The sequence below is a fragment of the Crocodylus porosus genome, unplaced genomic scaffold, assembly GCF_001723895.1.
Source record: "Crocodylus porosus isolate Cpor-Errol unplaced genomic scaffold, CroPor_comp1, whole genome shotgun sequence".
Lineage (NCBI taxonomy): Eukaryota > Metazoa > Chordata > Crocodylia > Crocodylidae > Crocodylus > Crocodylus porosus.
This window is the reverse complement of record NW_017728928.1, coordinates 14,033,460-14,059,046: the sequence shown is the minus strand read 5'-3', so window position 1 is coordinate 14,059,046 and position 25,587 is coordinate 14,033,460. Positions and strand designations below refer to the sequence as shown.

At 45.9% G+C, this 25,587-nt stretch overlaps 1 protein-coding gene across 2 annotated transcripts in view; it reads right to left on the bottom strand.

The window, feature by feature from the left end:
* The window catches only part of MGAT5B (mannosyl (alpha-1,6-)-glycoprotein beta-1,6-N-acetyl-glucosaminyltransferase, isozyme B), a 179,391-nt gene that overhangs the window by 37,879 nt on the left and 115,925 nt on the right, over positions 1–25,587 (bottom strand). Inside the window, exons 9-12 of one of the 2 annotated variants that reach the window (XM_019542676.1) lie at positions 10,698–10,829; positions 6,978–7,111; positions 3,650–3,780; positions 2,579–2,584 (exon numbers count right to left, since the gene is read on the bottom strand). In XM_019542676.1, the coding sequence (XP_019398221.1) occupies positions 2,579–2,584; positions 3,650–3,780; positions 6,978–7,111; positions 10,698–10,829 (403 nt within the window). The remainder of the gene's footprint in view (positions 1–2,578; positions 2,585–3,649; positions 3,781–6,977; positions 7,112–10,697; positions 10,830–25,587) is intronic. The other variant, XM_019542677.1, reaches the window with a different exon arrangement.

Here is a 25,587-nt window from a genome sequence, read left to right as displayed (position 1 = left end):
TCATTATTGCCACAAGGCTCCATTAATAGGGTACCATGGGGCTCTGAAGCTGCGCAGTAGTGGGAGGAGGAGATAAGGTAGCCATCAGCTTGTAGGTGATGAGGTCAAAAGAGCAGGATAAATGCAATGCCATCACCTGGGTGCCTATTTATTCCACTAATACATTTGCTGCACAATTACCACAACCGATCCAAAGGGAAGGAGGAGGAGGAGAGGGTCTCGCCTGTAAAAAAGGAATCACTCTCTTCCTCCTCTGAAGTTATTCCAACATGCCGAAGCTGATGGGCACTTTCTGACATGGCTTGGCTACACTCCTGGGCTGGCACTCCCAGCTGGAGAGTACCAATTTTCCACATAGCAAACACAGAAAACTCCAACTCTTTTTTTGTGAGTAGAGGACTGTGGAGGGGAGGATCATCACGAAGCTGATTACCACCCAAGCTTGCTTGATGTTACCCTTTCAGGATTGAACGGAGTTGTGAAGTACTTCATTATTGTTCTAGCAAACTCAGCCCCGCAGACAAATACAGCACCACACAGTCCTTCCAAGCATGGATTTCATTGAGGGTCTCTTCTCTGTGCTCAACAAAAGAGCAGCAGCCTTCCCTTTGAATTTAGCTGAGATCAGCATTGAGCTTTGCAGCCTCGGCATCTCTCCCCACGCTGCTTCTCATTTCCCTCTCCAGGCTCTTTACAAGCCCTGGATAAAAACTCTCAACAGCATTAACAGAAGAACATAAGACACCCTGCCTGGGCAGGGGGTAAGCAGGAGGGGGTGGGGGGATGCAGAGACTGCAGGAGCCTGGCATTTGTGGAAAGCAGGCTATTTTAAAGACTTCTTCCAATTCACAGAACCCCCAGCACATCCTGTTGAGTAATCCATCCAACCTGACTGGTCAGGGATTTAATGGGAAAGAGGCCCTTGATATCATTTATCCTCCCCCATCAGCTGAAGCAGCCCCCGTGGCTAATGCTGCAACAGCTGTAGTACTTAGCTGCCAAAGCAATATGTCAGCACAGGAAAGTGTTCTTCTGCAGACGCCAGGTAACCCTCTGCCTTCCCCCACAGCCCCACTTACTGAGAGAGGAACCTGGGCCCCTGAGAGTGCTCCCCCAGTCTCCCAGGCCTGTGGAGAGGCTGGATAAAGGCTCGTGTCCAGGCTTGTCTCTGTTTTTATGTCAGAAGCACTCCAGCATTTTAAGAGATTCTGTCCCCTTCCGCACACCCGCTTCTTCTGGACACTCCTTGCCTTGCCTCTCTGCCCTACCATTAGGATATTCTGCATGATCATTTAGACCTATGTGTATAAGCTGTTATCAGATGGCAGCCCTTTACATCTGGGTTGCACAGGTGTTAAGTAACTACACATAGTATAGACACTGAAGAAGTAGGACGTGTTTCTATCAAAATATACTTCCAGGCTTGTACACATCATGTTTATAGAAAGAGCAGCTGCAAGACATTCATCCCTGCACCACTGCAAATTATTTGAATCCTGTGTAGCATTCATTCAGGGAAAATGAGAGGTAAGATTACACCCGTATAAATTACATAGGTATAAGTATCATGCATCCACAACTGTATCAAGCTGGTTGTTTTCTATAGGCAAACAGGCTATTGCCCTGTCACCAAGAGTCGAGCTATTGTAACATCACTTACTGTGAGTATCTATTACCCAGATAGCTGCTCATCTATCCATTCTGGATACTGGTATAGTTTACATTTGTCACAAAATGGATGATAGTTCTACTAACCTATCTACACTAATAGCTAGGGTTGTGAACCTAGTGACTGGCTCTGATCTTCCTCAAAGTTTGAGTCTTCTGGGTGGCAAAGTTTTGATCCAGGCTCCAATCTCCTGGAAAGCAAATTGCCTCAGATTCATTCCTTGCCCCTTTTACAACAGCTAATGGCTCCTAACAGTGAAAGGATTTTAATTATATAAATAAATCCATAGGAAGCAAGGGAATGAGAAATCAGTGGAGCCCAGGGAGCTATGCCAGAGCTGGAATCATTTGCTGCAGGAGGTAAGGCTGGGTGTTGGGAGCCATGAATAGCTGTGCGCCAGAAAAAGAACAGCACACAAAAGCATCAAAGAGACATGATTTACAAAGAAAAAAATCTATTAGAAAGGTAGGGCAGGGGAATGAGGAGCCCAATTGTTAGTAAAAGTTCTGTTACTGCCAGAGGGGCAGAAAGGCAAGCAGCATGGGCTAGGGTAACCCCTAATAAATGGTATCATTGACCTGTTTTATACAAGGGGCTACAGTTGTGCCTGTAAAACAGGCTTTGTTGCAGAGATCTTGCTACTTGATGAAATGCAAATGCAGGACTCAGAATAGCCTGCTAAGACCTGGTCATAGAAAGATGGGGCACTGGAAAGACCAAAAGACCAACAATATCAGACTATACACACAAGCTGGCAGCATGGAAGGGTTTAGTGACCCACAGAAAATGCAAGCTCTTTGTACTTGCTATCCTGAAACTGTATTTCAACCATCACATTTGTCCCTGATATTTTATTTTTATGCTGAAATGCCCAGTTTAAAAAGACAAGAGACTTGTGCACTACTGTACCTGCAGCTGCAACATCCCATGGAGAAGCACAGAAGGAAAAAAACAAGAGAAAGGGATAATTAGATCCTGCAAATAAATGATGCAAAGAAAAGCACTGGGTCTGATCCAGATAAAAGAGGCTGGAGCTAAGACTATCCTTTATGTTCTATGTTCCCGATTATGATACAAAAGACCATTGAACTGTATGTTAAAAGAGGGACAGCGCAGTTTTGGTCCAGTTTCAGGTGAGAACTAGTAGAATACAGGATTACATTGTGAGCTCAAATCTAACCCAGGTTAGCAGCGTGTAAAGATTGTTACTAGCTGAAGGTGAGAGCTGGGATTGTTCGATAGATGGTACTGGACTGGACATAGAAGACCTGGTTCTAGTCCCATTTACTGACCTGCTATGTGACCTTGGACAGGTAACACCAGGTTCTCTGCTTTGGCTCTGACCCCATGTCCACCTTGTCTACTTAGGTTGTAAAACAGGACTTGATTCTTACCATGCACATTGACACAACAGGGCTCCAATCTTGGTTCATGTCCTTACACACTGCTATGACACAAGTAGTGGCAAGGGAGGTGTCCAAACAGTTGACACTGTCAACTCAGTTCCACAAAGGAAATTATGAAGACCGTAACCATTTTAACTGCAGGAAGCTGACTAGTTCAGCACAATGTCTCAAATGTCCTGTCTGTCTCACTTTGGCTAATCCACATCCTTAAAAATATTCCTTCTGGATATTAGGAACATAGTTATTACCACACCAGATCTAACCTGAGGGCCCCTCTAGTCCAGTATCCTGTCTGGCAGGGGCCAGCACCAGCTGCTCCCAAAAAGGGTAAAAGAAACTCCAACAGGCTGGTTGTCCACACAGTAAATTTTAGAACGATGCATCGATCGTTATTACTCCCTTGACTCCTACCAAGGCCAGTGGGAGAGATGGAGTAAATGTCTCCTCAGGTCTTTCCAGGCTCTGCTTTTAAGGAGTGTAGCTTAATTTATAATCTCTTCAGAAGCCTCCATTGATGCCAATGGGATCATCACTTAGCTCTCTGTAGTCTGGACACACCAGTGACAGCACCTACCTTCCAAATGCTGGCTTCCTTCCCGTACACCACTGCCATGTTGCTTACTTTGTTGGACTTGATGAACTGCTTCTCAGTCTCGTTGAGCTCCTCAGATACAAAGCCCATGAAAGAGTTGTCAGGAGTGTGGGCTACAGAAACCAAGGGGGGAAAAGAACCCCTATGTGTTAGACTCGTGCTAGGGCAGAGAGGGGTCTTCCACAGGCCACCACCTGTCTCCCAAAGCCTGTGTCCCATAACCTGGCCTCACTGGCATTCCCCATGGAGGTAACTTGTACTGGAGAATGGGGCTGTAACCCTAATTCATGGAGAAGGTAAACACAGTTCCCCGTGCTTGTTCTGTGCTAATGGGAATTTAGCTATTGAAGGTATCCCTGGTGTTATTTAAGTGCAGAGGATCCCTCAGCTGAAATCCCTATTTCCCCCCAGCTGGACTCACAATTCCCTCCTCCAACACTTTTCTTCCTGTTAACAGCTATGCTGGAAAGGGCATGTCCATCCGACTGTGGATAAGGATGTGAAGACTCCCAGCTCCAGGTGAGTGCCTTAATCATCAACGTGTCTCTGTCAGCCCAGCCATCAGCATCTCCCTCTGCACAGAGGCAGGGAGGGGAACACAGGAATGTAAGAAGTGCCAGACTGTGTCAGCCATCTAGCCCAGTATCCTGTCTCTGACTTGGGCAGAAGTGGATGCTATAGAAGGAGACCTCTGACCCAGACATATCTAGAGTGATCTGTCCCCTATTCAATACCCACTCTGGCATCCATCATCTATTGGGTTAGGAGGCATTGGTGTTAGATATGCTCAGTAGGGAAATGTGGGCCAGGGCTGATCTGAGGAATGAAATATTGGGAGGCATTACGAATGAGGCAATGGTGTAGCCCTCAAGGGCCAAGGTTTCAGTACCACAGAAACACTTTGCAAAAAGCAAAGAGGGTCTAAAGGGCTCCAGGAGTGAGAGAACAGAAAAAGCCAACAGAAGCTATTAAAATATGTGATATGAAAACTGCCTGCAGGTCTCTCTAAAATATAAGGCACTTCCTAGACTGCCAAATAGATTATATTCAGCCAGGGGGTAGAAAATATTTGAGTCACTGCATGTATAATGGGTCACCAGGCTCAACTGAGATGAGCAAAACTCCTTTCCACTTGGCGGGTTAGTGGATAAATTGAAACTATAGCCCCTTTCTTGAAACCAGCTGCCTGTCTCCAAACTGGAAATAAGACTTTTCTTGTAGAAAAATATCTGGTGTTTCACATCCCCGCTCAACTCCCTATTTGCTTGTCATTTCCAAAAGTTGGTTTCACTTTCTGAACCTCCCCAGATCAAACTGTGGCTGCCAAGAGCTAAAACTGGGAAACATATTTCAAAGCTTTTCTTCCTGTGGAATACCCCGGTGAATCCCACCCATTCTATGAAAGGATTTGTTGCCATCACTGGGGTGGGCACACATGAGAGAGAAGTGAAGCTAATCAAGGCAAAACCTGGGATGGTCTCTATGGTTAAAGCACCGACCTAGTAGAGTTCATGTCTGGCCTTCCCACAGGCTCCCTTGTGGGGGAGTGCTTTCATTTCTTCATTGCCAGCACTTGCCAGCAGAAGTTCTGGTAGTAGAAAGGGGCCGCCACCACCAATCCCCCAGACCAGGTGCCCAACCATTCTCTTCTGGCAGCTCCACACAGCCCCACTGCAGCAGCTATGGGGTCAGGGTGTCAAGTGCTTTCTGGAAAGGTATTCAGGGCTGGAGGGACCATGGCAGCCAGCAGCAGGCATAGAAGTGTTCGCATATGCCTTTTGCTAGGTGCTGGATTGCAGCAGAAGCCTCCTCTCACATGGGAGCAGTGGTGTCACTCAGCAGGTCAGGCAGGCTGGATCTGCTGGCACTAAGGAGCTTTAAGTATGGATACACTCAGGATCCTCCTGGCAGAACCAGGCCTGGGCCTCAGTTCCTTCCTTTGCTTATTTAGGCTGTAAGATCTTTGGGAGAAGGACTGTCCTCACTTTGTGTTTATATGGCACCTAGCACCACAGGCCTCTGATCTTAATGGAGACCTCCAGGCCACTGATAAGGCAGGCAAAGAAGTTCATTCCCCAGCCAGTGGGCAGAAAAAAGTGCCCTTTTCCACATTAACAGAATTCTCTGATATTTTGCTCAAGGAAAACAAATCCTCCAGCCTGATGTTACTTCTGCCACACTGATAAATCCCTTCTTTCCAGCTTTCTGCCCCTCCCACCACCTCCTCTCTTTGGGTTTCTGGTACTAAAACCCCTGCTGTTGCAGGAGGAGTGATTGGGTAGCTGCGCTGCTCTTGGGACTGCTCCCTGCAGAATCTCTGGGCTGACAAATCACCATGTCACAGCAAAGTCCTTCACTGCCGAACACTGGGAGGAGGGGAGCAGCTGGGGCAGGCTGAGAACATAATTAGCAAAACAGTGGGAGTGGGACAGAAAAGAATTAAAGCTAATTAAAGTAACAGGGCCCATTAAGCAGGCGTTTCCTTAGGGCAGGCTGTCAAGGTTAAGGTCAGATGGAAGCAGCACACATCCCATTCAGCATGCTTGGGAAACCAGCTTTGAACTGAAATACATGGTAAGGAGCTTGGCATTGCTTTTATGGCACAGTCTGAGCATAGCATGAAGAGGGGATTATTTTCTGGCTCTGCCTCTCTTTAGTGGATCTTCTGTACATCCCCTTACTTCAGGAGAATGGGTATTGCAGCCTCTATAGTTCTAGATGAGACTGCAAAGGGGTGTTTTTGGCCATATGAAGCACTCACTCCCCCAGTGTGGATGTGCAGTGTTTGCCCATCCTTTCCCAGGCCCTGCTGGTGTAGAATGGGGAGCCAGAGTACAGGGGGCTGAGATGCACACCCAGGTATTAGTTGCTCCCTGGTAATTGTTTACAAATTAAAATCAGGAGGCCCCTCGAACTGGAAATAAGATACCAATTGTACCTCAAAATGAACTGGACATATCTGAGTTTCCTGTTTGTGGCAACCAGCACAAAGAGGAGAGTGAATGTAAATTTCTGAGCACTGAGAAATACGAGCTGCATTCCTTCAAATTATTCTAGTCTCAGGACCTTCTTCCTGTTCCAGTGCAGCTGACTTACGGGAGGTGGGGGGTGGGAAGAAGGATGCACGGGTGGGCTAGGGATGGTATGGTATGGTTGGCCCAAGAGTGGTTAACAGACACCCTAGACAATTAATTGCATATTCCCATTGTGTTCACTGCCCTGGATCTGACAGGATGATCTGCAATTATCAAACATGCAAATACCAAAAAAATCCTCCTGGGATCAAAGAATTAAACAAGCCATCACTTACGAAACATCGTCATGAACTGCTTGGGGTTCAGGTTCCAGTACCCCCAGTTCGTCCGGTAGCCATGCAGGGTGGCATATTCTTCATGATTGTAAGCTGGCTCTGTCCCAAAGGTATCGATGACCCGAACACGGCACCTGTCCAAGCAAGACAACAATGGTTATGTTTCACTTCTATTCTGCAAACAAAGAATATCAACCCATGAGATCCATCTTCCACCATCTCAGGACCAAGATGTTGTTAGAGCCGCTATGGGCTTGGGGAGATGAGCATTTAGTAGAATTACTACTTTAAAAAGGATTAATGGGTCTTCCAGTCCAATCCATGAGAAGACAGATCCTTCATATCAATGACCAATGACTGTCTTGAGCATCCATGTGGTGAGTCAGAGAAGCCTTCAGTGCCCCTGTGAAAACTTCTTGGGATGATACAGAGGCAGGGTAATGCAGCCTTGGGGCAGTGTTATGTGTTTGAACCCCAGAGGCCAAAACTTTGTTCAAGTTTGTGCTGCCTTGCTGCCCAATGGCCAGAGGCCTGGAAAAGATCAGCGCTATTAATGCTGAAGGTACAGTGGGATATAGGCTTGTTAGTTCAGGTAAAAGGATGTTGACAACAATGGTTAGAGCTGGGTTTGATGCAGAAGGCAACTGCACAAGATTTGCCCGAGCAACGCTGCCAATGCAGACCAATGGTGGTGGGAAGAAGTCCATCTGTTCAGTCCTAGCTGCCACACTTTGCTGCCATCATACTTGGATTGGCAGTGCCCCACTGGATCTCTTGTGGCTTTTAAGTACATCCTTCGGGTAAAGACAGTGCAGACCTGCATTGCATCCATGTGAGCACCAAGGCACTGTGCTTGCCCTTCCATGCAGGGCAGAGTGCCCCAGGTACTACCTTTTTTTGAGGTGTGCCTTGTGACATCTCCTGTCACACCTTTAGGTGACTGGCACCCTAAAGTTCAGGAGTAGTGGATGTTGTGCTCAGGAGAGCACAGGGCCCCAATTACAGCTCCACTTAGCCTGGCAAGGGATGGGGTCAATGGGGGAAGGCCCCCTGCAGAGCTCCAAAGGCACAGACCCCAATCTCAGCTCCTACTGATCCAAACCTGGTCACCCCACATCTGTCAATGCACTTTGGTCCTGACTCTGGCCATGAGCTGACCCCCACCTCCAGGCAAGAAGATATTTGCTTCCATATTAAGAAGCACTGTCACGGCTTCTGGTCAGTCAGACCCAGCCAGGCTAAGCTCTTGAGCTACCACACCTGACCTTGATCCCTGGCCAATGTGACTACCCCAGTTTTTCATAACTAGATTGGCTGCTGAGAGCACCATTCATCCCTTTTAAGTAGATCTGCAGCCTCAGGCAGCAGGCACACCTTGACCAGCGTCAACCTGGTCCAGCAAGTCTCACATTCACTGCTTTCTCTGGTTCTCCTGGCTACTGGATTGGCTTTGGCTTTTCCTCACCCTGATCTCAGATCTTCCTTGGAACTCAACACCTGGCGCTCTGATTTTCCTGGTGTTTGATCTTGGTTTGCACCCTGGACTACGTCTCTTGGATCTCCTGGAACCTGGTCCCACATCCTCTGCTCTGCTGATCCAGGCCCTGACCTGATGCCTCAGTAACCAGTACCCTACCTGGATGACCTCTTGGTTGCCCTGCAGGGCCTACCCACAGGCCTGGCCCCCTATGTCCTGGCTGAACCCTCACATACAGTTAAATGAAAAATAAAGCTTGTACACTAAGCCATATAGGAAATTCTTAACTGAATACATCAGCTCCTGGAAATATCTAGACAGTTAGATCACTGATCAGCGATTACAAGTTGTGATGATGTATTGTTTCCATCATGGCTGAGTACATTTGTTGGCTCAGTCTGTCAGACAGAGTCCTGAGAAAGCCAGTGGATTGTATCCCTCTTACTGAAACAGATGAATGAGGTTTCTTCACTACATCAGCTGCTGTTCTTTTAACTCACTCAGGGATTAACTTGTGGAATTCAGGCTCACAAGATATGAATGAGGCAAAGAATTTTATGCATTTCCAAAAAAAATCAAAAACCAAAAAACCAAACCTCTCCAGATGTGTATGTGAATAATAAGAGTTAAGAACATTTTACATCTTCTCCTGCATTATCTAGTAATGGTTAGAGGAAGGACACCAGACTGGCTAAACCATTGTTCTGATCTGCTATTGTATTTCCAATCAACATGATGCAATAACTCAACCCAGTTAGGAACCTTTGTTATTGGCCCTGGTCAAGATGGATGGTCAAGATGGATAGACATGCATGGCCTTTGCATGACAACACCTTTGTTTCCTCAAATCTGAGATTCAGATCTAGGTCTTGCAATTAGCAATTTATATTGTTCCTACAAAGAACAGGCCCTGGGCAACATCCAGATGTCCCAGAAGGAAAGCAGGAAGCAAAAACCCAGGTCAGTGTCTAGCAAAGAAGGAAGGATGTATTTTCAATGTCCCTTCTGGAAAGGAAAAGGTTCACTTGACTCGCTCCTTGCAAGTCAACCAGATTCCTGTTCAGGTCTTTCATTGGCCCGACATCTTCAAAAAAGTTATATATCTTCTGGAGACATTTTAATGTTTTCCCCCATATCCCAGAAATGCTGAGGCAGGCATTATCATGGTGAGGGAGACGGAAAATAGGAAAAGTGGAAAAAGAGAGGATGAAAAAAAAAAACCCAAGCTGAGCATACAGAGTAGATGCATGTATAATAAAAGCAATAATGCTGCCTGTCATTTTTCACTCTAATAAAATCATGTAGGATAGTGGAAGGAATGGGAGAAAACATAATAAATAGGCAGGACTATAAGCACTAAATTAAATCACATATTTTGCTGGCTGCTGCTATGTCAGGGAATGGGGACATTTGTCTCTCCCAGTGCTGAAGAGGAAAGGAGGAAATGGACTTGGGAATGCGAGCCCTCTTTCTTGCAAATGCAAAGAGATGTCTCTGCCTTTTGTAGCAGATCACACCTGCAGAGTGGCAAACATATTATTTAGAGACACATGCACACGCACACACAAGAAGTCCTCCCTGCGACTATTTGCCTCCCCAGCACAGAGCCTTATAATTAGTTTTTGTTTTAAGGTAGGGTTTGAGAGCCTGCTCTCCCTCCTTCCCAAGCAGATCACAGCACGTTATGACAGCAGCTGGGAAACAGTGTGGAGGCAGTTCACTGGGCAATTTACCAGCTGTCAGAGCTGTGCACATAAACAAGGCTGGAAACAAAGGGCCCAACTCTTTAGGATGTGCTGGAGATCTGCTGCAGGCCAATTGGTAGAGGAAAGGAAAGGTGGCATGTCCAGGGGAATCTCAGTGCATCTTGCTGCAAGATGGCAGGGAATCTGCTGTCACATTCTGGCTGAGGTGAGGCAGCCTGCGAGTCTAAACTGTGCCTCATGCCCTGTATAAAACTCCCAGACACCTGCACATGGGCAAGCCCAGTTGACAGTCCTGCTTGAAGGACAGGGAGAGACTGATGCTAGAACAGAATCCAAATTGAGGGGAACTGGCAGAGTCATATGCCATATACTGGAATAACCGTACGTGGAAATTCTTCAACACAGCTGCACGCTGAGATCTACAAAGCCCTTGGCAAGAACATACCTCAGTCTGTCTACATCTATTTAACCCCAATGAAAACAAAGCAGTAATTATATAAAGGAAGCCTCTGAAAGGAAGAGAGTGGTTTTTCTTACCTGTATTTCTTAAAGGAGAGCCCCATGTGTTGCTTCATTTGCTGTAAGCCATGGTAATCAGTGTAAATGAGGTCAAAAGGCAAAGGGATCGTCAAGGGGCAATTGCCCCGTCCAGGAGGCACCCCTAAATTGCTGAAGAGAACAGGGAAGATCTGATCAGTCACTGCACACAGCCGAAGCCCTTTTGCTCACTCTACAAAGTCAACATTCATTTTCCTACAAAGTGTTTTAAAGGGACCATCCTTCCCCCCCTTCAGACCAGCCTGGAACTCCACTCTCACCGTGAGGAGACAGTTCTACCAGGGCTGCTCAGGGCCTCCATCCTTGGATTCCCACCGGCTCTTCTCTGCAAGTGACTGTCTGGGGAGAGCTGTGTGCTGTGAAGTTGGCCAAGAACCACTCTAACTTTCTGAGGCCTTGGAATGTACACTTAATTATGCAATTTAGATGCTGTTTCAGGGGTGCACCAGCTTCCCCTGCTGGAGAGGCAGGGCAGGGGACTAGGGCTGTGTGAAGCTTTGGTCCATGATTCAACTTGGCGTACATTTGGTCCAATTAAGTGGCCAAATCTCCAAACCGAATCAGAGAACTCTTTAATCTCTCCAAATCGATTCAGAGAGATTTGGCAATTTGGACATAGACACAGCTTTAAATGTATTTTCTACATACCGCTAGGTAGCAGCCACAGTTCATGAATGCTGCGATGCTGGAGCACATGGAGTGTCCCACAGAAGCATGGGGGGTGGTCTCCAGTGTGCTCAGCAGCAGACCTGGAAGTGGACGAGAAGCACTTCCGGTCCACTTTTGGGTCTGCCACAGAGCGTGCAGGGCCCACCCCCCGGTGCCCCTCCTGGCTCATGTGGGGCGCTCCATGCACCCCAGCATCGCAGCGATCACGAGCCCTGCTGATACCTCAAGGTATGTAGAAAAAACATTTAAAGCTATGTCTATGGCAGAATTTCTGATTCTCTGAATCAGCATCAAATCTTCAGATTCGTCCAAATCGAATTGGGGAATCTGAATCCGATTTGAATACGGCCCGTTTCACACACCCCTACAGGGGACCTTATAAATCTAGGTCTTTCCCTTGATGAGCTCCCATCCCTCTTGACGCTTTTCCCAAGAACTAACTCAGCTGGCCTCTTGTTTATTCTTATTTTATCCCTACACTTCCTGGTCTCTAATATCTGACTTGTCCATCCATTTTTCCATTCTGTGTAGCTCTGATTCCTTCTAATTTTCCCTCATAAGTATTTATCTAGCTTGATCTCGAGTCCTTCCTTACAATAGTTTCCCACACTTGGGTCACAAGTTCTTTACAGTTGATCCATCTCTGGCTTGAAGAAACTCCAAGCATTCACCACATTTAAGACTTTGAATGCTTCACTCAAGTTCACTTCACCAACTAGTTCCCTTAATTTTCCTAAGTTCACTCCTTTGGAATCAAGAAGCTTAGATCCAGACCTACTTCTGTTTATGTTTCCATTTCATGTAACTGAATCAACTTGAAATCACTTGAATCAAACTTATTTTATGGAACCAGTTTTCCTGTAATATACTCACTATATGCCAAAGCAGCCTAAAATAGCATCATTCTTGTGAGTTCTAGGGAAGACAAGTGTTGGTATCACCTTCAGGAATATTTGGACTCCAAGATCCATGCTCCAATCTATAGCTTTGATGCAACCATAACACTAAAAAGGCTCAGAGTGAACTGCCCCTCTGGGATGAGTGAGTTATGCTGGCCAGTCCACAGGAGTATGAACTACAGGACTTTGCATCTTCTTCCTTCTCTTATAGGGTCACTTGTACTCCAGGGGGTGCTGAGTATACAGGGATTATGGCTAGCATCTGTGGGTAGAAGGATCCATCCTCCCTTGCACCCATGATGTAGTCCACTTAGATAAACCAATGTAAGGATCAGGATTCATCCCAAAGCTCTGATGACTACGCAGAACAACACTTGGAGTAAAAAAGTAAATGAAGGACCACAATGCTCTCCAAAGCCAGCAAAAACAAGGATTTTCAATTTAAGGTGACTTAGCTGAAGATAAGTGTTTGCCGCTGCTTCATTGCTCTTGTCACAAAGAATATAAGCTTTAGCACAGCGTAAAACAGAAAGGGTCAGCTGCAGATAGACTAGGCTGTCGTTTTATCACTTGTAATTTAAGTTCACTTTTATGGGCAATTTTACACTAAGTGGTTGGTTGGGGAGATGATAAGAATAGAAAGAGTCTTGTCTGCCACAGCCACCCCAAAAGCAGAAATAAATAAAGCAACAAGGAGAGGCTGCAGCTCCCAATTTAGAGCGTTCTGTCAGCCTGTGAGAGCTTCTGTACATTCCAGCACATATCTGCCCATCAAGCATTTCAGGATCGCTGTCCCTAGGCACAACATTAAAATGGAGAGAGGCAACCAGAAAATCCTGCTACTCCATTGAAAGACACCAAGGTAAATGAAAGGCTTGGGGATAATCTATAAGGGAGGTGAGACGTTTCAAATACTTTCTGCTTCCTTTCAAATACTTGTGTGCATAGTACTTGATCTTTCCACTTATCTGCTCTGTGAGATGGGAATGTAAATGGTTGTTCCTATTAGTTACATTCTGATAGCACTGAAGAGAAAGCACTGTCTGATGGTTAGGAGACTGTGTCTGATATTCTTGCTCATGCTATTCGGTTGATAGCACCCTAGCCAAGGGCTCCAGAGACCCAGATTCTTATCACACTCTGCCGCTGACTTGCTGTGCAATGCTTAGGTGAGTTACTTCACACCTCTCTGTGCCTCTGTCTTGTCTACTGAATCTGTTTTTTGCAACAAAATCTGCCTCTTATTATGCACTTGCACCATGGGAACCTGGCTTCACCTGCGATATGAATTATAACAATGAGCAGAACCTTACACAATACAACTTCTCAGTGAAGTCAAGGGGGTCATTCCTTGAATAAGATGGCATGTAACGGAAAGATCTCACAGCCTGACTGTAATGCAGGACACTGCAAGTTTGGCCCTTTGGGTTCTATTCCAAGCTCTGTGACTCGTTTCTTCTTTTATCCTCTCTGTCTCATGTACCTCCACTTTACAACAGCAATAATAGCTCAGGCTATAGTAGCTCAGAGATACATGACAAGGAACCATTCAAAGCTGTCAAGTGCTTTGAGTTGTTGTCTTAAAAGTACTCTTTGATTCTGAGTTGATTTGAGGGGGAGAAATTCAGCTGTGGAGGCAACCGGGAAGTCGGATGTAGAAGCCAAATTTGAAAAAAAAAAAAAGAAAAAAGAAACTGTGCTTATCTATTTGCATTATCAATATTACCATCTCCATAAGAGCTGTAGGGTCAGATTCCCCAGTGCCTTGCAAATTGAGTAACCAATGACCCCAGTGCAAAGAAGGTAACACCCATTACTGTTCTGACTGCTTCTGTTGCATGGCTGTAAACCATAGGAAAAAGGCAGAGGACAATGGAAATCTGGGTCCATACATTCGGAAACCTTCCCTCCCTGCCCCCTCCCAAGGGATTCAGGATACCTTGAAAGTATGTAAAAGTACATCCCTTTAGGCACTACTTTGTGAGTCAGTGAAAGTGGAATTGACTCTTGGCTCTGCACAGGCTTCTTGCATGACACACTGACCCCACCTCACCAAGCCTTGGTTTCCCATCTCTAAAACAGCGGTAACAGTAATTCCTTTCAAAGAAGGGTGTTGGGAAGAAAAACCCGATACACCTTTGGAGGAGCACTGATACCACAGAAAGGAGATGCCAGATAAGTTCTTAAGGAAACAGAGACTTGCAAAAGGACTATGGGTGCTCAACTATCTTTGTAAAGTGCTTTGAGATCCTTGGATAAACAGCAAGTATTCTTGTTATTTTAATAATCAGTGTTACCATGCTACATAAGTGGCAAAAAATTGTTATGTAACAACCGCTCACCATCGCTTTCATTATACATTTAACAGTCTCATGGACTGTGAAAAAGGAAAATAAGCAGAGCTATCATGGGGAAAAGACATAAGGGTTATTGGTATCAAAGAGAAGCAAAATAACATTTATCTCCATGTCTCCAGGCTTACAGGTGTAAATCAGCACTTGCGTCAATGGACAGCTCCATGACTTACAATATACAAATGCCGGATTCACTGAGGAATATATAAAACCACCAATGATAAATAAGGGTAAGTAGCAGAAGAATTTATGCGGTCCTCTGCTGTACGAGAGAAAGCAGGCTATAAACCTTCATCGTTCTAAATCAATACTCCTCAAGCAATGACGCAAGGGGCCAAATGGTGCTCTCCTTACTCCTGCTAGGGAGTGCATCCTCATACAAACAGGCTCCCAGCTGGAACATTGGCCAGTGACTTTTTTTCTTTTCCTTTCCTTCTTTGTGGCTTGGCTAATTTATGCCTTGCTGTTGGTGAAGTTATACCTGTAACACTCATGCACACTTGGGTTATGTATGGCACAGTTTGTGCTTTTGGTTGTTTATTGTATTGTGTGTGTGTGTGTGTGTGTGTGTGTGTGTGTGCATGCGTGCGTGTGTGTGTGCATGTGTGTTTTATGTGGGCAAGAAGGCCCCTGTTGTTCTGGCCATGTGCTCTGCACATGGAAAACTGGGGCCTTGTACTGGGGCAAAATACGTAAAGTCTTCTGGCCTCATTGGCCCAGGGAGAGCAAGGACTTTTCAGGCAGATTTGTTGGGACAAAGGCTGGACTGTGGTGCTCCTTGACTGGACAAAACCAGGGTGATGTCATGCAGGGGGATATAAGGTGAGCTAGACTGGTTTTGGGAGGGGAGAAGCTGCTAGGGGCTGCTGAAGAGTGAAGACTCCTCCAAGGGAGAAGGAATTTGCAGATAGCGAAAGGGGAAACTCAGGTAGAGGTGAGACAGAGGGAGAACTGACCCAATGGCTGGGAACTCCTCTCTCCTCCTTTTCTTCCCTCATTTTCTAAGAGCTTAAGAGATTAATACCAGGGAGGAGGGTATTGATTCTTTGGGGTGGCTGGCTAGGAATTAAGTCTGGCAGTTTAAATGGGGTTGAAACCTGGGAGTTTCTAATCCTGCTCATTTGGGGCTGGGGTTGAGGTTTGCAACTTTGATGTTTGCAATTTTCTGCTCCCAGTGGAGCTGTCGACCCAAACTACCTGCAGCCCAGGCCTAGAGGGTAGGCCTGGCTTTTCCCCTTTGTTTCTTTTGATGGTCCTTTACTCCAGTCAAGCTGTGTAGTTGGGCCAGCTGTAGTCATTAATCAACCTGGCTCCCTTTTGAATTTGTCCTGCAGTTCTCATTTCAGCAAACCACATAATCCAGCTGTAGCAGGGGCACTGGAAAAGCAACAGTATGGGCTCAGGTGTTGGTTGCTAGGGGCAACCAGGAGGAGCTAAGGGCCCACAACTGGTGAGTCAGCTGACCGGAAGGGGCAGGGCTGACCACTATAAGACCCAGACTGGAGGCCGGGAGTGCTCTCTCTCTCTTAACTGGCAACCAGGGAGAAGGAGTACTGCCTGACTAAGGAAAAGAGCTTGGCCCTGAAGGTGGGAAAGGGAAAAGGCCTGGATGTACAAGCCACTAGTTACACAGGTGAGAGATGTGGTGTGGTTTGGAGAACGTTTAGCCAGGAGGCTTGGATTGGAGTTATAGCCGATTGGCTTGTGTTATTGCTTTCATTGTTGTTGTGACACTGGAGGACCAGGTGAGGCTATTAGGGGTTGAAGGAGGCCTCATAGGAGCTCCATGGGAGCATGGGGACCTTGGCGCCAGAGAGGGCACAGCATTTGGGGTGCATTGACCCAAGCCCCAGAGCAAGGGGGGCAGTTGTGAGAAACCGCAGAGCAAGAGGGGCAGTTGCGAGAAGCCCCAGAAAGGGGGACAGAGATTGACGAGTGCCAGGGAGCATGGCCGTGAGGCAAGCCAGAAGTGCAGAAGGTGGGGTGCAGGAAAGTGAAATGTACCAAACAGTGTCTGGTACATCTGCGAGGCTTGGGGCGTGGTACGGGGTGGTTGGAGCCATGCGTAGCCCATAAGGCTGGGGTGCCCAGAACCCCATTATAGAACTGAGCCGCAGGGGGAACCAGCAGAACTGTAGTCAAGGGAACGAAGGGCAGCCTCCCTACATAACTACAGAACATCAAAGACGTGGCAAGCGAGATAGTGAGGGTGCTTTAACGCCGACTTAGCGCGGTAGGGGGCACTAGGGGAGATCACGGCCACCCCTAGGATCCCGCGCTGCTACACCAGCCCAGAAGTTTTAGGGTGTGTGCATGCTGGCTAGAGTTGCAGTCACCCCCCACACACATACATGTAGCCTCCCATAGAAGCAAAGATCAGCACTGTACCCTTCTCCAGGAGCAACAGAGCTTCTTGCAATGCAGAAGGACCCCCACTCTCAACCAGCTCTCCAAGACACAGTGAACCCAGGGAGTAATAACCTTGGGACTTCCTTGTATGGGCTCATCACTCCAGCCCATTGCTGAAGGGAAGGTACAGGGGCTCAGGCCCTCAGAATGACCTGTTGGGGAGCCCCAAGTCCTAGACTGCCTGGGTATGGGTGAAGTCACCCCACCTCTAGACTTTGCTTTGTAGTTAATAGTGCTTTAAAATTATATTTAATGTTTTGTTTTGTCTTGTTTTATGCACAGGCACTCCCTGCGTAGCACTCTTAACTGGCTCCTGAAAAACCAAACGTCAAGCAAAACCAAGCATTAAGCAAAACCAACTTTCATTTTTCACTTTCTAAAGCCACCCAAAACCACTCTGAAGCAATGAAAATCACTTTCTAAAGCTACCAGAATCAGGGCTGCCAGAATTAGTGTCAGTTTGAGTGCCAGCTATTCAATGCCCATGAGCGTTATAACGAAACCTGCTGACCACTAAGTAGAATCACGTATCAACATAACATAAGCACTATGGCGAAATAGTGCTAATTGAAACAGCATTAAGCAGGGGTTGCCTGTACTAAATGTGGGTGTTTGTGTTTACACTGGTTGTGAGGTGGGACTTTGTTTATACAGGTTGCCCCAGCAAATTTAGTGTTCCCAGATTTTTGGGTGGGGGCTCAAGCCACTGGTATAATTTATGGGGTACCCCAAAATGTGAACCAGTCCTTGTTGCTGCTGACCTGTGCCTGGCAGTAGGGTTACATTTCTAATCGCCAGCCTTTGTGTGCCTTTGAGGGTGAGATCTGCTCCTGTGAAGACAGCCAGCATGTGGGCTGGGCACAATTAAGTTCTCAAATTAGATTCATGGAATTTAAGGCTAGAAGGGACTATTATACCCTGGAGCCTGACCCCAAGCTGGATTTAAGGGCATGGCCCTCTGATCAGGGGGAATTTCACCCAACTAAGCAAATGATTTGGTAAATACAGGGCCATTTTCCTTAACCCAGATGAATTCCCATTGGACACACTGCCACACTTAAGTGCTTATAGTAACACATATTATGTGCGGTGCTGAAGAAAGGTCAGACATCAGATAGCTTCCAAGGCTTCCCAATGGTAGAACACCATTGTCACAAGACTCTGCCCCCAGATGGAGTCCACAAGCTATGACTCCACACTTTGTTGCCTGCATCCTTGTGTAGCACCTTGGGTGAGGTCTTGAGCTCACATTACTGCGTACAGCTCCACTGACATCCACAGGGCTGTGCTGATTTATACTGGCTGAGGATCTGGTCCAGTGACTGTTTCAAAGGACAGTCTTTCATCTGATGGCTATCCCCATCTGTTTTCCCTTTGAGCCACTACCTACAAATGGTAAAACTGATCTCTTTACACCATTTAAGATGTGAAAGGACTAATGGATGATCTAATCCAGCATCTTGTACATCTCAGCTACTGTGTTTTACCCATTGCCCACTGCCCAATGATATGGGCTATGTTGAAGCAGATCCTTCATAAAGGCAGTCACTCTTACTCTGAAGACACCCAGAGATGAAAACTCTCCCACTTCCCTTGGGAGCTTGTTTGAGTCTATCATTGCCCTCAGTATTAAAAACGTGTCTTATTTCTAATTTGAGCTTGGCTTTGGCTTCCTGCAGCTGGCTCTTGTTCTTCCCTCCTCTGCTAGAGTAAAGAGCCCTCTAGTACCCGGTTTTGCCTCCCCATAAAGGCACTTAGACTCCATAATCAGGTCACTTCTCAATCCTCTTTCTGACGAGCTAATCAGTCTGAGCTCTTTCAGCCTCTCACTCTAAGGCATCTTCTTCAGCCATCAAATCAGGTTTGTGACTTTTTTTTTCTTGTACTCATTCTCATTTTTCAACATCTTCTTTAAAATGTGAACATCACAACTGCACAGCATTCCAGTCATATCTCACCAGCGTTGCATACAGAAGTACAAACACTTCCCTCCCCCTACTAACCATTTGCTGTTTATATAGTTAAGGGTCACAGACATTTTCACCAGAATCATGCTGGGAGCTCTGTTGAGCTGTTGGCTGATTAAACCCTTTCTCAAATCCTTCTTGGAGCCACTGCTTTCCATCATCTCTTCTGTAAATTCTGGATTCCTTTCTCCTAAACGCATAACTCTGACTGTGGCTTTAATGAAATGTGTTTTCTTTGAATGGGCTCAGCTTCCCTTGAAGTCCAGACTGCTCTGCCTGACTGCCCTTCCTCATAGTTGCAATCTGGGCAGTTGTTGCATCTGCACTATGTGCCAATTTCATCAGCAGTGATTTGACACATATATCCAAATCACAGCTTAAAATGCTGGACATCGCTGGCCTTGGTATGACAGCTAGCAAGCTCACTAGAAACATGTCCATTGGAAGAGGACTCCTCATTGACAACCACTTCTTGAACTCTGCACATTAGATGGTTCTTAAGCCATCTAACGTGTGCTCTATTAATATTGTATTGTGGTAAATTTTTTATCAGGACGTCATGCAGTTTTCAGTCATACCCCTTATAAAAGCCTAAGTATTTTACATAGTTTTCTTTATCAGCCAAACCAGCATTCAGATCAAAAAATGCAATAAGGGTTGTTTCACAAGGCCTATTTGCCATAAAAACATGTTGACTGACATTAATTATATTCCTACCTTTTAATACTTTATTAATTGAATACTATAGTAGGTTTTCAACTATTTTGCCTAGACTTGATAGCAGACTAATTGGCCTGTAATTTCTGGGTCCTCCTGCTTGTCCTTTTTGAATATTAGCCCTTTCCAGTTTTTCATGTACATTTCTCAGCATTCTGAGAGTTATAAAAATTTGGCAAAACGGGGGCAGAAACCTCTTCAGCAAGGTTTTCCCAAGGGTGCAGACTCTTGGCCTGCTGATTTCACATTTAGCCTTTTACAGTGGTGAGGGTGACGGAGGAAGAGGCTACGGGGGAAGAAGATGGGGGGCAGAAGGCAAGGGGACCATCTGACCCCCCAGATTTATTTTCCCTGCTGTAACAATGGGAGGTTAACAAATTCAAGGCAAACCTTCAATAATTAGATTCTATACCTAGAAATTTATAACAAATTTGTATATTTTCCATTATAACACATTTGTACATTAGAATCTAATTATGGGGGGGAGGAGGGCATCTTATAATCAGGACCATCTTATATTCGAGTAAATATGGTATTTACTGAACACTTTTTTTTGCATCCATGATTAACATCTTTACCATCTTCAACTGGTAAAAAGCCTGTATTGCTGCAAAAATTCTTCTGTTACAAATGTACTTCAGGAACGTGTTTAGCCCCACCAGTCATGGTTTTGCTTCCCACCCACCCTAAGGTCTTCAGCTTCCCTTATCAATTTTCTATACTTCATAACTCCTCATTTGTATACATTGCTAGCTCCCCTCCGTTTATTTTTGTAATCAGTTCTTCTACCACTTTACCATTGAATAAGCTAAAATCATGATCTTTTTTGATTGTGGAATCACGGTTTCAAGGCCACCTAATAAACTCTTCTTAAAGTCTTCTGATTTTGATACGTATTTTCCTGACTACATTTTTCCTTCGAATCAATTTTGCTCGTGATTTTGGTCAGCTTGGGGAAAAAAACTAGCCCTTTTGAGACCTGTAGGCTGCTTACAAGTGTTACAAAAAGCAAAAAAACCCCAGTGCTTCACTTTAAACTTGGCGAGTTCCTACACTGAGCCCTACACATGCCCAGAAGAAGTATCACCTTATTTGGACCCGGCTCGCCTGATACCTGTAAATAGCACATGCATTGATTTGGTGCTTTTATCTAATAACTGATTGAATCAGCTTTAGCGAAAAGTGTGAAGACCCCTGCTGAAGCCCCTGATCTACACAGACGCTGAAGAGCCGGGTCAAAGTAACGCGCTGGTTCTTCTGGTAAAGTGGGTTTTTGTTTATTGTTTTAAACATCTGCAAGCAGCCCTAGACTATACGTATTACTAGTTGGGCTGTCCACTGACTTTGTGGAATGTAGTCAGGCCACAATTGCTGGTCTCTATGTAACCCCTAGCTTCCAGGCCAGTGATTAATACATCTTTGCCCATAATAATGATATCAAAAATAGAGATGCCCTGCAATACCTTTAGCATTAAAAACTCATTTTTAATTCTGAGACGTCTTAATGATGTTTAACAACTGGCCTCACGAGACCTTGACTATACATCTCTCAAACTGGAATACTTGTTAATGATCTCTTTTTCTTTTCACACGCTCTAGACATGTGCTTAAGTAGTAGCTCATCTTGATCTCTAGTTTGTGCCTGTAACAACCCCCTCCAGGACTTCCTTAGTTAGTATATTGATCCAGAAGCCTTGAAGATCTTGTGCTTCTGAGTTATCAATACCTTTAAAACAGCTAACAATGTTTTAAATGTAGACAGCCAACTGGCTCAGCCTCTTCTGCTCGCTTTATTCTTCCTCAGCACTTTATAGCTCCTGATTTTAACATTCTAATCATGCAAATTCAGTCTGCACCTTATAGGGTTTTTTTTATTATTATTCCTCCTTATTTAAACATTCTCTATTGGAGCTTTCATCATTTGCCACTTAAGTCAACTAATTTTCTACTAAACCCAATTTCACTCATGGTTGGAGTGAAATCTCAGTAATTTTTCCTCATGCCATGTACTATTAATGGCGCTTGAAATTATGCAAATAAAATTGATGAGCACAAATGCCTTTTTCTTCAGAGAGCTTAGCTGAGAGATTTGTTTTGAAAAAAAGCAGTTGATCCCCTGCATCGTGGGCCGCTTGTGAAAACCTTAATCTCAAAAATAAACAAGTGACTGAAGGAAACGAGTGACTTGATTGATCTTCCCATCCAGCCCCCAAAAAGCTGAAATGCCTGGATAATGATGTCATGCTGATTGCATGGATAAGCGTGTCCATGAGGTCATGGCTGCAGAGGGTTAGCGATGACGACAGCAAAGCTCCAGTCGCACATATTGAATGAAAGATACTGTGGGTGATCCCTGACATTGTTTCCCCTTTAAATCAAGCCAGTTAAAAGAATATTGGCCATCTGTAGAGTTGTGTCTTTCTGGCTGCTCTTCGACATCTGCCTTGAACAGCTGTGCACACTCCAGAATAAATCTACGGCAGGTTCTTGTCCTGCTATTTTCCCCCTATAGGTACTTTAAACAACCAAGGGACCCATTCCTTTGCCAGAGCTTGGCAGGGGCTCTCTGAATTCAGATTACTGCAGGTTATCTGCACATCTCGTTGACCTATTTTCAAATTAACCTAAGTTTTGCTTCCAAATTATTGCTCCCCAGCCTGGAAGGTCCAGTACCAAATTGATCCTGGGGGACACTTCTACAGCCCAGACCAATATTCTGTATCATATTTAATTGCAGCTCTACTGCTGGCCTCTGTTATCAGCAGCGAACGGGAGAGGAGCTGGAGAGGGCTTTGCATGCTGGCAATATCAGATGCGTTTCAATAATCAGCTTCCCATTTAGGGATGGAAAATCCTGTTCCCCCCTCTCCCCAGAGGCAAAAGGCACTGATTAATAGCAGAATGGGTGTGTGTATAAAGGAATGCAATATGCCTGAGGCTGATGGACAGGAGTGGAGGCTACATCCCGTCAGTAAAGCTCGTAGCTCACAAGCACCGGTGCTTCCCACTCAAGAATGGGGGAGCATTTGGTGGGGACAGCACTGGTGGATCCAAGATCAGGCAAACCAATTAGCTATTGTGGCGAGAACTATGGAGGCTACTGGTGCCTGGAGATCACAGTGACAGCTGTGAAGCAGTTCTGCTTCCCTCCCCTGATCCCTCTATAGGGAAATCTGGTGCAGTCCATGTGTCCGAACTGGGTGGAATTAACACCAAAGCAAAAGGTCCAGGCCTCATCGAAAGTCCAGTTAGGACTTATGTGGGACTTAAGAGGGATGCTGCCTTCATGCTCTGAATACCATCCACTACTGTCTATTTTGTGTCCAGAAACTTGCCCAAAAGTAATGGCACTATGGAAATGAATGGAGCTGCTCTGCTTTAGGCCAGTTGAGAGTCTCATTCATCACAGCTTCAGGCTGAGATTAGGGCTGTGCAAAACTTTGGGCAGTGACTCTATTCGGAGGAGATTTGGCCCAATTCGGTGGCCGAATTTCCGAATCCAAATCAAATCAGAGGACCAATGTAAATGTCTGAATCGATTCAAAGCTCTCCGAATCTTTGGAAAAGATTTAGAGAGCTTCAGTGATTCAAGCAGTCCCAAGTGGCTGCAGCAGGGAGCTGCAGCTGACTCCAAGCTGATAAGTACTAGGGGTGGGGGAGGGGGGGGGTGGGAAATCCCTGCTGCCCCCCACTGTGGCCTTGGGGCTTTGGGGGCTTGTGCCTGGAGCTGGCCCAGGTGGGGCACCTGTGGGGGGAGGAGGCTGGGGGAGTGAGGGGGGGTGCAGAGCCCCCCCATGCAGCGTGGGGCAGCAGGGATCACCCCCTGCCTGGCAGCACCCACTGAGTTGGGCCTTTTTTTCCCCAAGTGCTGGGAGCCGAGGTGGACAGGCAAGCCCTTGCCGGGCTGGGAGAGGGCGGGAGATGGGCATGGCTGATTTGGAGATTCAGCAGCAGCTGAATCTCTGAATAAGAATCGGCCAAATCGAATCAGGACAGTGATTCAAATCACCAAATCGAATCACCGTCCCCTGAATCAGCCGAATCTGAAGCAACTACTAACCGCTTCACACAGGACTAGTTGAGCTGTGTCAAGTCACAGAAGGAATGTGGACACCCAATTCCCATAACAATTAGCAGGGAATCAGGCATCTGAATCCCCGGTGTAACTGATAGTTTCATCCCCAAGCTCTGACATAGACTAACAGGAGATTCTGAGCTCGTTTCTAAGAGAAGTTCTTGAACTTGTAAAAGGGTTTCTGCTGGGCTTTCCAGGCAGTGCTGGCAGATTACCACTCCTTTAACATGGAGTCCAGTAGGAACATGCTAGTTCTATCCTGGCTTTTGCCAGCAATGAAGGCAAAGCTCCCAGGGTAGCACATTCACTGAACTATGACTGTGAGCAAAGGGAGAGCTCTAGCCCATTGGCTTGGTAAGCAACGAAAAATATTCCAAAAGGTCCAAGGAGATTTGAATGGGCATCTTATCAGAGGGCTCCATATGGTACAATATTACCATCTCTCACCGGCTTCTCCTCTGACACCAGTGCAGATGAGGAGTAATTCCATAGAAGTCAGTGGATTTACATGAGTGAAAACTATGGTGAGAGAAGAGAATGAGCCCCAGAGATTTATTTTAAAAGTTGGGTTGAGTTCAGGGGGGAAAAAAAAATCTCTCCTGCAAAAAATATCTGCATTTCCTGTGTTTCCTTCCTCTGCTTTTCCAACCCCATTTCTTTTTGGATCAAGGAAAGGGGCCAAATTCAGAAACTGTTCCTGTGGTAATTATGGCTCTCTCACAGGGGAGAGTAAAACCCTGAAATGTTGCAAGTCAGACTAGTGAGGCCTCCAGGGTCACAGGTCCAGTCCCCGGCTATCACAGACAGCTAGCTGCCTCATATAATCTCATTCATAAATTTAACAAGAGCTGTCTCCACACTAGTTAGGTTTTTGCCCAGCTATTCCCATTGCAAGGCCGTTCCAGATTCTCATTGCGGTGATGGTTATAAACTGCCTAAGTTGTTGCCTGAGTTCATACGTGACCAGCTTATACCCAGTTACTCTTGTGCCAGCATTGTTCTTTATAACCTACAGAGTCCTTCTCCCTCCCTAGTGTTTACAAGGATTAAAGTGAAGTCATTGCAGTCTGGAGTTTGCGATGTATTTTCCCTTTGAAAGGTCCCAGCTCTGTTCTTGTGGCTAACAAGAGTATTTTTTTTAACATGCCCTACAGCTCATTTATTTTAAAGCTATCCACAAAACCAAAAAGCCTCCCTTATATACAACCCATAACAATGTCCACCAGCGATGGGCTGCCAGTTTTTAACTCCTCCTTAACTAGTGATAAACCCTGTGTCTCTCACAAGAGCAAACAGGTGGCGGTGGAAGGACCGAGCAATCTAGGCATTGATTCATTTGGTTTAAACCAACAAGCAAGCTAAACCCTGTTCTCTTGTAGCGGGAGTCAAGGACCAGCAAGCTCACATCCAGCACCATCTGCTGGAGCTGCTAATACCTTACTTTATTCCTACAAAACAGAAGCGATAGGGGACTTCAGCCAAGATTGCTCACCTGAGCAACCAGAGCCCTCCGTGAACTCGGAAACCACGGTCTGGGGTCCATTTCCTGGCATCTGAAATGAGGGCTGCAGACCCTGGAGGGGAAATCGTTCCTTTAGGAATATAGTCTGAGAAACCTGACACTTCAAGCCATCTAGACCTTCCCACAGGCTCTCAAGCTCCTAACCAGAAGGGTTTTGACTGGTTTCACTCACGGGCCCCTGCTCCCCTCTCAGCTGAGGTGGTTGTGCGTGCGTGCAAGGAAAGGGGCTCCATGCGGTGAGGCCGAATGGCAATGGA